The sequence below is a fragment of the Oreochromis aureus genome, linkage group 3 (genome assembly GCF_013358895.1).
Source record: "Oreochromis aureus strain Israel breed Guangdong linkage group 3, ZZ_aureus, whole genome shotgun sequence".
NCBI lineage: Eukaryota > Metazoa > Chordata > Actinopteri > Cichliformes > Cichlidae > Oreochromis > Oreochromis aureus.
Window position 1 is genome coordinate 6,252,812 of NC_052944.1, and position 12,724 is coordinate 6,265,535.

Here is a 12,724-nt window from a genome sequence, read left to right on the forward strand (position 1 = left end):
TGTTGAGATCCAACCATGCAAAATATGATTTTTTGCATGCAAATGATTACCTATTAATCCATATCCTCATTAACATACTAACCATTTTCAACATTGCTGTACAATCACTCCACACACTGAGCACCACAAAATTAAACGAGCCACAGAGTGGTTGATGGATCACAGTCCATCTGTCCTGCTGTAGAGTCAATGAAGACCAGGCTTCTTGTTTGACGGTGGAGTCGTTGGATTGTCATGAAGCATAACGAGGAAATCATCTTTATGGTTTATGAAATATAAAACACTGATCTCTCCTCTGTAGTTTCAAATTACTTTTCTCTGTCGAAGATGTGTTTTAAATCGACCGCAGTAGTGGTGATCAACAAATGTATTCCATTTCTTTTTTTATGTTTTGTTGATAACAAAGACAGATCCAGTCAACTAAAATGATCAGATGCTGATTTGTTTTCAGCAACTGGGTTCAGCCATGTTCAGCCTCCCTCACTGCCATGTGTCATGATCAACAGTATGCAAAACAGCTATCACCCAGTTTTATACCAGCTGCTTTGGTAGACCATCAACAACTGTGCAGCTTCACAAAACCTTTTAGCTATCTGGTCATCATTTGCTTTCACAGTCATAATCAATACAGGTGGTGGAACTCTTTATGTTAATAGAAGTTTTTTTTGTCATTTTGCTTCTGTACACCATTCATTGGATATTACATGAAACAATCACATTCATGACTGAATTGCAAACTGCCAGATGAGGCCTGTTCCCCATTATTTCAAATTAAATGGATAAAGATGTGGAGTTGGTTCCAAGACTTAAACTTGCATTTGGTAGATGCACTCTCAGTGTCAGGCCCAAAAACACAAGTTGATTCAAGTAAAGAAAACCCCTTTACAACACTGAGGTAATTTAAGAACACTCAAGAATGCAGGTGTATTACTGTCAAAATCTACAATCAAGAGGTGCTTTTATGATTTGAAATACAGAGAGTTTACAACAAGGTGCAACCCACTGGTTGAACCTAAGAACAGCAAGACCAGAGTAGATTTTCCCAGACAACATCTAAAAGAGTCGACACAGCTCTGGAAAAAAAAAGCTGTTGGACAGATGAATCCAAAATAAAGTTGTGACAGAATAAAACAAGAAGAGTATGGACCCATGCATGCTCACTCATCCAGGTAAGTAAATCCCAAACGGCTGATTCTGTTCATCTACATGTTTTCAGTGGGAGTAACATTTCGTCACTCATCCAAGTGACTCCTTCAGTCTCAGCTGACTGCAGGTTTCCAACCTTATAAACAGCACATTTGCACAATGACTGACACCAGCTCACTGAGGAACAATGAGCTGGGAGGTCAGTTCCTTGGTCATTAATATGTAAATTGTCATGATCACTGATCAGTGGCCATGAGTCCCATTCACAGAGAGTTGGGGTGAAGATGGTGACAGATGTACCCTTAGGGTCTCAAGACAAAGAAATTGGATTCTTCAACAGTCAAATCACCTGATCTAACCCAACAAAACAGGCTTTTTATTTAATGAAGAGCAACAAACGGCAGTAATACTTTTGTTAAACCCCTTAAATTAAAGCTGGAAGTCTGCATTTCAGTCTCATCTTCACTGTTTTGATTTAAAATCCATACAGAGGAAAATTCTCCAAAATGTTTCAATATCTAAAAACTTGTGGATGTAAGGGTGTGAGATTTTTCAGTGTTTAGCTCAGATATATAACTGCTGCTGCTTTGATTTACCGTCCTGTACTGAGGCCGACTGAAACCACCGATCCATTAGGGCAAAAATCAGCACACAGGCCGTACTCCTGCCAGAGACAGTAAATAATTCAAATCAGAATTATGGAGTATACTTCCCTGTAAAATATCTCGAATATAAATGACCAAGCACTCAAAGAATGAAGGTTGGAATTGAGGAATCTCACCTCGAGGGTGATACACCAGTCCAGCTTGTGTTCCTCTGTGTTCCACAAACACACCTGCCTGTCATGACCACAGGTGAGGAAGATGTTCTGGGCGGGGTGAGTAGCCAGTCCCCACATCTCATCTACATGGCCCTGTGAAACACACACACAGACACACAAAGGAATAAAAATGAATAAATGTAAAGGTATGGCAGTTTAATAACATTTTTGAGAGGTAATTTTAAATTGAGTTTAGTTCTTCAGAGGTTTGATAAATACCAAGTAAATATGGTGCTATAATCCTATAAAGTGGAGTAGAGTGACACTCAGTTTAACACAGAACAATAGCTGCTATGTTAACTTGCATCCATCATTCTATGTTAACCACATAGAATGATACTAGATACAATATTAAATAACACAGTAATACCGTTTCTCAGTATTATTGTAGGATCTTTGCCCTAACTTACAATATAAATGGTAAATGGCCTGTATTTGTATAGCGCTTTACTTAGTCCCTAAGGACCCCAAAGCGCTTTACACTACATTCAGTCATCCACCCATTCTCACACACACACACACACACACACACACTCACACACTGGTGATGGCAAGCTACATTGTAGCCACAGCCGCCCTGGGGCGCACTGACAGAGGCGTGGCTGCCGGATACTGGCGCCACCGGGCCCTCTGACCACCACCAGTAGGCAACGGGTGAAGTGTCTTGCCCAAGGACACAACGACTGAAACTGTCGGAGCCGGGGCTCAAACCGGCAACCTTCCGATTACAAGACAAACTGCCAACTCTTGAGCCACGAGCCTTGAGCCATCGTGGCTCAAGGCTCAAGTGGCTCAAAGTGCCTTGAGGTAACTGTTGTTGTGATTTGGCGCACTATATTAAAAAATAAATAAATAGAAATGCCTTAAAACATTTACATGTCTGACCTCTGAGAGCAGTTTTGTAGGCACAGACCTGATATCTGATGTACATCTTCTCATACACACGACACAACTTTGAAAAGTTCAGAATAGCTGAATGTGCACACACACATTAAAGCTTGAACATGGTTTCGCATATATACATATATCTCTTCTGAAAGGACACAGACATGTCTTTAATTTGTTAAATGTGTTTAAAATTGTGAAACTTCCGTCATCTGAATGCTCGACACACGTGAGGTGAAGCAGAAGCTGTAACAGATGTTGGGTTAGCTTCAACATTGATCAGCTGTCATACATGCATGTATGACTCCCCATAGCCCTGGCTATGGGGAGAGGTGAGGGCTGGTTAAATGCAGGTAGAAGTAGATGAACCATGATGTCCCAGGAGCCTGACAGCAAGAGCCAGAGAGGTAGAAGAGCACCAGCTGCTAGCGTTATGGGCAATTGTGCCCAATGCCCCAAAATAAGCCAATTCAATAACCCAGGAGATGCTTGTCCCTCCACTTCACCCTTCACCCTTCACATGGAAAGCAGCACCAAAGGCCTGGGCCAACAGCCACTTCAGCTCAGGGACTGTCATAAAACTGCATTTGCTGCAGTGAAGTGGTGTCTGTGACATCATTATAGAGCTGCAGTAGTTTTCACTTAACCAGCTTTTCACAACAACTCAAACCAGTCAGTCAGTAACTGATGCTCATCAGTACTGCTGAGAACAGAAACAAAGAAGACGACGCTATCTACGATTTCATCCGAGCAAAGCTGAAGTAAAAAGACATCAAACAAAATGACGATACCAATATCAGTTTGATATTAGACACCGCAGCTCCTTGGTTAAAACTAACCAACTAGTAACCAAGGTCACTTTTCAGAATAAAATGATGCTAAAGGCACCAAGTGAGATTACATGTGACCCAACACCTGACCAATCTATGTGTCGTATGTCTGCTGCTGTGTTACATGTGCTGCAGACAGGCTGCTCTGCAGGACAAACCTCTAATGACGTCATTTTACTAACTATTCCAATTCCTTAACTGTGCATCAGGTAATAATAGCAAATACATCCAATCTGTGAAATAATTGGAAGATGCTTTTATTAAATGTTTAAGCTGTCTATAAATCATATATCAGATAAAAATATAAAAATGCACATGTTTTATCTGTTGGTACTAAAATTCTCAGCGAGCATCTACAAACCTGACAACACTGATGTCTGTGAGGTCATTAGCTTACCTGCACTATGGCCACAAACCCGTCTGAGAAGGTTCCTCTGAGGATGGCATTTCGAGTCGTACCAACTAGCAGTTCCTCTTCGTCCACGGCTGCAATGGTGCGGACAGCCCCAAACTTTTCTGGAATCTGGACAAATGCCATTAATGAGAAAGCCTCTCCACCAGCTGTGACATACACATGCACACACACACACACACACATAGCTGTAGTTCACCTCACACTCTCTTTCAGGTGCCAAATCAGCACTCCAGCGGATTATTTTACGGTCCTTCCCTCCTCCACTGAGCAGACCTCCACCCTGTAGAGCGCACAGGGTGAACACGCTGCCTTCATGTGCTCTGGTCTGTCGCATGATCTGGTAGGTTTCTGTGGGAAGTCACGACACCAAAAATTAATTTAAATTCCAAAATCTGGTGTGAAAAAGTGTTTGCCCCCTTCACGATCTCCTATTTTTCTGTATGTTTGTCACAGTTCAGTTTCAGATCATCAAACTAATTTATATATTAGACAAAGATAACAGACGTTTCACTGTCGTGATGTTTGGGAGCCATCGTATGAAAAAATGAGGTTCTTCATAGAGCATGGCAGAAGGAGGAGGTGTTTTATGAAGAGTTTCGTGGACCACGACTGTCCTACTGAGGTCCTCAGAAGATGCAATGAATACAGGGAGGCAAAGATACTTCGAGAGAACCGCATTAGGTTTCAAACCCCCGATCCATCTAAACTGCGGGGGGTTTTCTGACAATGGCACTCACCTATACAAGGCGAAGCAACAAGAGATGTGGTGACTGCCTGTCACTGTGCTAAAACCTACAGCACCCCAGATCAAGAAGTGATCCAGTTGCTGTCTGCTTGGTGCACGGCACGCGGACACCGAGAGAGGGGCTCGCCGGAGTGGCCTTCGCTTCAGATGTTCATGAGAGATAGTGACGCCTGAAGATCTCGGATTGTTTTACAAATCTGATATTTGTGTAAGATTGGCTATATTCTTCTCTGGGAACATCATGATTATGAAGAGTAATTAACTTGGTTTCTTCCTTTTCTTTTCGTAATAATATATTTTTATAACTCCGAGTTGAGACGTCAGACAGAAACATGTTACTGTGTGGACATTTATTAAGGTGCTCCCTCAGCAAGGAGGGGAGATGTACCCCTATTGGGACCTGGTCAACACAAGGTCATGCTTCAGAGGGATCGCCACAGATTAACCAGTGACCTATCCGATCATGCTCCTGTTTTTTGTACAATACATATAGAAGACGATCCACGAAACTGTCTCCACTCTGGAGACTTAATACGGTGCCTTAAACAACCCTCAGTTCATGGTTCTGATGAGGGAGGAATTAAAATGATTTTTGCAGATTACAGATACGGGAGAGGCTGAGCCATCGATTGTATGGGACACTTTAAGCAGTAATTCAAGGAAAAAAATCATATCATGGCGCGCACATAACAAGAAAGAAAAACAACTAAGCAGAATGAGGGAGGGAGTTTTTAGGACATCCTGATAATAAAGAATTACAGTAGTCCAGCCTGGAAGTAATGAATGCATGAACTAGTTTTTCAGCATCACTCTGAGACAGGATATTTCTAACTTTAGAGATGTTGTGCAAAAGGAAGAAAGCAGTCTTACATATTTGTTTAATATGTGCGTTGAAGGACATGTCCTGGTCAAAAATGACTCCAAGGTTCCTCACAGTGTTACTGGAGGCCAAGGTAATGCCATCCAGAGTAAGAATCTGGTTAGATACCATATTTCTAAGATTTTCAGGGCCGAGTACAATAACCTCAGTTTGATCTGAATTAAGAAGCAGAAAGTTAGCGGCCATCCAGGTCTTTATGTCTTTAAGACATTCCTGCAATTTAACTAATTGGTGTGTGTTACCTGGCTTCATGGATAGATAGAGCTGCGTGTCATCTGCATAGCAGTGAAAATGTATGCTATGTCTTCTAATGATGCTGCCTAGGGGAAGCATGTATAATGTAAACAGAATTGGTCCTAGCACTGAACCCTGTGGAACACCATAGTTGACCTTAGTGTGTGAAGAGGACTCTCCATTTACATGTACAAATTGGAGTCTATTAGATAGATATGATACAAACCACTGCAGTGCAGTACCTGTAATACCTACAGCATGTTCTAATCACTCTAATAGGATATTATGGTCAACAGTATTTATGACCTTTTCCAGGCTGAGAGATCTCAATTACGTTGTTTCTCATTTGTTCCTGAATGTGGATCGCAGCATGATGTTGGGATTTAGAGGATCCACTTGGTTTGGCAGGTCCTATTTAGCTGATTTCTTGGTTGTGAACAGCTGTGGCTGGAATCAGGCCGAGGTGTGGCCAGAAAAACTGAACTTTGCTTTCCAAACATTATACTCTTACATTATAAAAGGGAGGGGAGGGGTGCAATCACTGTTCACACAGGGTCATGTAGGTTTGGGTTTTTTCTACTTGATAAAAACAGCTTCATTTATAAACTGCATTTTGTGTTTACTTGTGTTATCTTTGCCTAATATTTACATTTGTTTGATTATCTGGACATTTAAGTGAGACAATCATACAAAAGTATAGGAAGGAGGCACTTTTCACACCACTATACTTTATCGTTTACATTTCTGAGTTCTTAAAGCTTCTGATTTTCTAACACACATCATTTCAGTCACATGAATGTACGATTCCAGATGTAAGCCAACATTTCAACTTGTCACTCCTTACTCAACAAAACTGGAAACAAATTTCCAAACACCACATTTATATGTTCAAACAAAACTCTCCAACTATCGCCGAATCTTTAAACCCTTTTTATTTCAGAGATTTAGTAAAAAGGGGTTTTTCTTCAGCACTGAAGTGTTCCAGTCTGGTTTCAAAGCATTTCACAGCACAGAATCTTTAAGGAGTTTTAAATAATATTTTATTATCTACTGACTCTGGGGATTCTATTATTTTAATGCTTTTTGATCTTACAGCAGCCTTTGACACAGTCGACCAAAGTATTCTTATTTCTCACCCCAACACTGTGTGGGGATTGAGAGGCACAGTGTTTCAGATCACACGTGTCCGAGGATATTTTCAGTTTTCAGGCCCCTCTTCTGTGGAACCAGCTTCCAGTTTGGATTCAGGAGACAGACACTATCTCTACTTTCAAGATTAGGCTTAAAACATTCCTTTTTGCTAAAGCATATAGTTAGGGCTGGACCAGGTGACCCTGAATCCTCCCTTAGTTATGCTGCAGTAGATGTAGGCTGCCGGGGGATTCCCATGATGCACTGGGTGTTTCTTCTTCACTCACCTTTTTAAAAATCCTTTATTTATCCAGGTAAAAATCTCATTTCCGAGAGAGTCCTGGCATTTTTCACTCACTACAATCATTAGTTATTATTAATCTCATATTTGTTTAATATGTGCATTGAAGGACATATCCTGGTCGAGTATGACTTTCAGTGTTACTGGAGGCCAGAATCTGGTTAGAGACCATATTTCTAGGAATCTCTGGCTCTCTGCCACAGCGCGTCTTTGTCTCGTCTTCCTCCTGTCATGCCAACTGCTCGCAGCAGATGGCCCCGCCCCTCCCTGAGCCTGGTTCTGCCGGAGGTTTCTTAGATACGTTTAAATACCGCCTATATAGCTATCTGATATTTAGATATGTTTGTTTGACCCTACTTTTTTTATGTGCAGCACTTTGGTGAACTTTGTAGTTTTAAATGTGCAGTATAAATAAAATATGAGCCTCACCTGTGACTTATTTGCCTTGGGAGATCAAAACAATTATCCCTGACAATACAGCTCCTGGAGTCACTCAGGTATGTAAAATCGCCCACTCGATCATCATTTCCTCATCTTTTCATCAAGATTCTATCTATTTTATTTGAAATCTAGTTTGTTGCCAGCACATCTGACAGTGATGTGTCTCCACAGAGATGATATCCATACTGATATTTCATTCTCTAGACTTTGAACTGACATACAGCACCAACCTTTGGCTCCTTTCCCGAGAGTTTTGATATCTGCAGCAGATTTTCCCCAAGTCAGGATGTTCCCTTCAGAGTCTCCGGTGAGAACATCTCCAGTCAGGCTGAACACAAAGCACTGGATGAACTTGGGCTTCTTGTATTTCTGAAAATAATAAACAGTTATTTGATCTTTTATATTAACTGTACTAATAACCGTTTACATGTTTCCATCCATTTTTTTGGCATGTTGAATTTTCAAGTTCTCTTTGCTGAGCTTCTTCCTCTTTTGGCCTCTACAGAAAGAAGCTGCCAACTCCATCTTCCTCTACTTCCTTGCACTAGCACACGTTAAATGAGTTTAAAAAGACAGAAATGTCAGTCAGGACAAACACGACTGAAGTTAATCTTACTCCAAAGATCCCTTGCTTTTTCGTGAGCTGTCCTCCACTCAACGTCCAAAAGTAGACGTGGGATTTTCCACAGGTGATGATGTTGGCGCTGTCCCGTGGGTTAAACTCTACAGCAAACACAGCCTCGTTGGTACTCTGAACACACAACAGCATCAGAAGGGTTAGCGCTATTACAGCATGAAATGATCCGAGTGCATCAGTCGTACTTCAACTTCACTCACATTTTGCAAAGTAATTTAAGGCTCTTGAATCAGATACACAAACAACAACTTTGGGCTGTAAAAGAAAGGAAAGATTTCTTTTGTTTTAATCTTGAAAGTGACCATGTGACCAACGCTACACACTTGAAGTCCCATTAACAAATGTTCATGAGTTGCTGCAGGCAGACTCGAGCTACTGGAGCCCTGCTGTCAGACTGATGGACGTGGAACAACAAGCTGGCAATCCTCTACTTTCCTAAGATGCTTTTTTGCCCAATCTATGAACAGCAGATAAGTGAGAAGTTCTGAATCAACTCAGGAAGTCACATTTTTGCTGATTAGAAAGATGGGATACAGCTCAGAGCTCATTTAATGAGACAAAGTGGGACATTGTAGCACACTATAGAAAACACTGGTAATGTAGCCAGTAAAATGTTGCACGTTGTTGTGAAATTGTCACACGGTTGTGTGGTACTGTCTTCACTTGTGTTTTATGCATAGAGCAAACTACCATATTAAGTATTTTAAAGAATGTTAAACAGACTCTTGCATTTTGGGCCACACACTCTGACATTCTGGCCACTTGCGAATCCTATGTTGACACAGTGTTTTCAGCCCATGCATGCAGCCTGCTACGTGCCACAGAATACCCTGGAAGCTCTTAAACAAGCCCATTCGATTCTTTTCTCAAGATGACAAGTTCAAACACCAACCTATGCAGTATTTGCACTGCCGCTTTACTGAGCCCACGTATGGCAGACAAACGCACTGTATGAAATATTTACACTGCTGCCATGACAGCCGTGCTGAAACTGGTCCCAGGGAAGTTTAGGCATTTGGGGATTAAAGCCCATAACAGCAGAGGGGAGACTTGGCTGCCAACACCCCGCCCCCTGCCCCGCCCACAATCTCCAGAGAAAGCCCATATTAGAAACAGGACCTACAGTACCGAGTACCTGTCACTGTGTTACAGGATGAAGCACTGATTATTTCATAAGAGTCACTTTTGAGCCATCAAACAAACATTTATAAATATTAATATTAGACAAAGATAACCGGATTAAATACAAAATGCATTTTCTAAATGATGGTTTCATTTAGTAAGAGAAAAAAAGCTGTCTAAACCTACATAAATAATTGCCCCCTTCACTTAATAACTACAATCAAGTGTTTGCAACAACTGGCAATGAGTCTCATTACTCCTCTTTTCAAAACTGTTTGACTTCAGCCACACTTGAGGGCTGGTGAGCTACGATAACACAGGCTGTAGGCTCAATTTGTCTTGAATGTATGACATTCAAACTAAATAACCTGGTGTTATTCTAACGTCTGAGTGCCGTCAAAGATTAACATCAGTATGTATACTGAACAGATTCAGTGGTTAAAGCTATAACAAACTCATCAACACCTGACGTTGACCGTCTTCCCTTTACCTTGATCTCTGCATGCTTGGTGCGCTTCGTGCAATCCCACAGTGACAGCATGTGGTCATTAGAGTCATCAATGACACACAGAAATGATCCAGCGTCCTAAAACACACCACCAGAAAAAAGGAAACAGAATTAGAAAATGTCTGTATGTCCGAACAATTCAATTCAGTTCAATTCAACAGTCGCCTCAAGGCGCTTTATTTTATAAGGTAGACCCTACAATAATACAGAGAGAAAAACCCAACAATCATATGACCCCCTATGAGCAAGCACTTTGGCGACAGTGGGAAGGAAAAACTCCCTTTTAACAGGAAGAAACCTCCGGCAGAACCAGGCTCAGGGAGGGGCGGGGCCATCTGCTGCGACCGGAAGGCAAGTCAAACAAAATCATGCTGAATCTAAGGCAAATAAATCTACTTTACCAGATGTTTTACATGCATGTGTAAATTACCATATCTAAATCGAAGCATTTACACAAAAAGCCTGTTTCTTGCTCCTGTTGCAGTGAATGGAAAAACATGAAGTTCCAGGATGTTACACAGCAAACAACTCACAGCAAAGGAAAATGCCACTGATCCCACTCCCCTCTGGAAGGTCCCCGGTCCGATTTCCCACAGGGTGACCAGCGTGGTGGAGTCCCAAATATAAACACACGGTTGCACAGCCTGATGCAGATACAGAAACATCACTCACTCTTTTGTTGCCACTCACTGCAAAATTAACCAAGCTGTACTGAATGTTTCCACACATCCTCGTCCTGTGAAAGTTTGATCATCTTTTAACTTATGACGGGGACTCAAACTATGTTATTTTAAGGGCAGCAATAGTCACCTTGCCATCTTTGTCCACCCCTGCTGTCTGGCCAGATGCCACTCGCACTTTGTCAGGATGGAGTGTGAGACTGCAGAGAAAGACATTTTCTGTGTAAACCTTTTGTATGTTTGCTGTACAGAAACATGAGGGTGGCGGGTTGCATCCATCATGGCAAAATGACAAACATGTGCTTACGGTCAAATAAACAGTGCCGTCTGTGTTTGGTCACAGAGGTTTGTTTGGCTGTGTTGGCTGCAGCACGATGAAAATGACTCAAAGGTTAAATGCTGTCTTTTTGGCACAAAAAGCATCGAGTGAGCAACTTTAGCCTTTCTATACTCTGTTGTACTGTTTTAGAAAAGAAGACTAAAAGACTAAAGTCAATAAACAGACATTTACAGCTGTGAGCAGAACTGTGCAGTTTCAGTGGTAAATAGCTGATACTTATTCATCTGGCAGAGGCAAAGTGTCTAATCTTTAAATATGACTGATGGCTTCCATGGATGCACAATTTGAACATGGACTTTGTTGCGAAAGGCAAATGAGAACATTTTTGTCACATGGACCTACATGATACTTCCGGACCCTTGAGCTACCGTTTCTGCCAGCTGGTCTCTACTTCACATGCTACCAAAATCTCAGAATCACATATTTTGGTGCAGAGTGTTGTGGCTGGATAGGTTAGCTACCATGCAGTAACATGCCAGCAAGCTTATCCCCTCCAAAATCTGCAGTGCAAATACTTTGACTCAAGTGATAATCCAAGGAATGGAGTTGCGTTCAGAAGCCGGTTAAAGCAGACAGTAGCACAAGCTTCCCTTTTGTTCCCGATACAGAAAGTGTTTTTCTGTTAGGAGGTCACACAGACCTCTCCCCACAAATATCTGAGATCAGTCTAGTCTCACTACCTAAAGGGGGGAAACTAATCCTATTCAATTCAATTTTATTTTTATAGTGCCAAATCACAACAGTCACCCCTAGGTGTTTTATATTGCAAAGTAGAGACCCAATAATAAAGGAGAGAAAACCCCAACAATCAAACGACCCCTACGAGTAAGCACTTGGCGACAGTGGCAAGAAAAAACTCCCTTTTAACAGGAAGAAACTTCCAGCAAAACCAGGCTTCCTCTGGTGGAGGGGGAGGGGTTGGAGTGGTATGTAAACACACAGTGAGTGATAAAGAAACACTGTGCATCATGGGAAGTCCCCAGCAGCCTGGGCCTAGTCTATCGCCCTAACTGTATACTTTCTCAAAAAGGAAGGTTTTAAGGCCACAGCCATCAGTGAATACCGAACCATGCCTTGGTAGATGGTACGTGTCAAAGTAACATCCACATGGATGCCAGGACCCATGGTAGCATTAACCTTTTCGGCAATTTAAAGTTACAGTAGTTCGTCTGTTGGATCGGACCACGCGGGCCGGCCTTCGCACCCCATGTGCATCAGTGAGCCTGTCGCTGTTTCACTATTGTTCCTTCTTTGGACCACTTTTGATAGATACTGACCACCGTAGACCAGGAGTACTTCATAAAAGCTGAGTTCAGTTTCACTAGTTACACCCAAGCTGATTACTACAGACCTGTTGAATTAAGAAACCATCTGTCTTAAAAAGCAAGTCTTCGTGCCACAATCTTTACAAACTGCTACTACAGCTGCTTATATTTTAATGGCGGCCAAGTTGTTGTGTCCTAAATGTTATGCAGCCATCTGCCACCAGATGGAGCATCGTTGTTGAAAAATACCACAAATAGGTTAATCTATTTTTGTTAACACTATTAATGTTAGTTATTTTAAAGGTGAAAGAACGAGATCATGGATATAACCAGCTGAGTTAGCT

General features: G+C 41.7%; 1 protein-coding gene across 2 annotated transcripts in view; it reads right to left on the reverse strand.

Moving 5' to 3' along the window:
* Positions 1-12,724, reverse strand: part of eml3 (EMAP like 3) — a 35,709-nt gene that overhangs the window by 6,108 nt on the left and 16,877 nt on the right. For both annotated transcript variants that reach the window (XM_031740919.2, XM_031740920.2), the window contains 9 exons: positions 10,906-10,975; positions 10,629-10,739; positions 10,078-10,173; positions 8,445-8,579; positions 8,059-8,197; positions 4,293-4,444; positions 4,079-4,204; positions 1,928-2,059; positions 1,743-1,810 (listed from right to left, as the gene is read on the reverse strand). In XM_031740919.2, the coding sequence (XP_031596779.1) occupies positions 1,743-1,810; positions 1,928-2,059; positions 4,079-4,204; positions 4,293-4,444; positions 8,059-8,197; positions 8,445-8,579; positions 10,078-10,173; positions 10,629-10,739; positions 10,906-10,975 (1,029 nt within the window). The remainder of the gene's footprint in view (positions 1-1,742; positions 1,811-1,927; positions 2,060-4,078; positions 4,205-4,292; positions 4,445-8,058; positions 8,198-8,444; positions 8,580-10,077; positions 10,174-10,628; positions 10,740-10,905; positions 10,976-12,724) is intronic.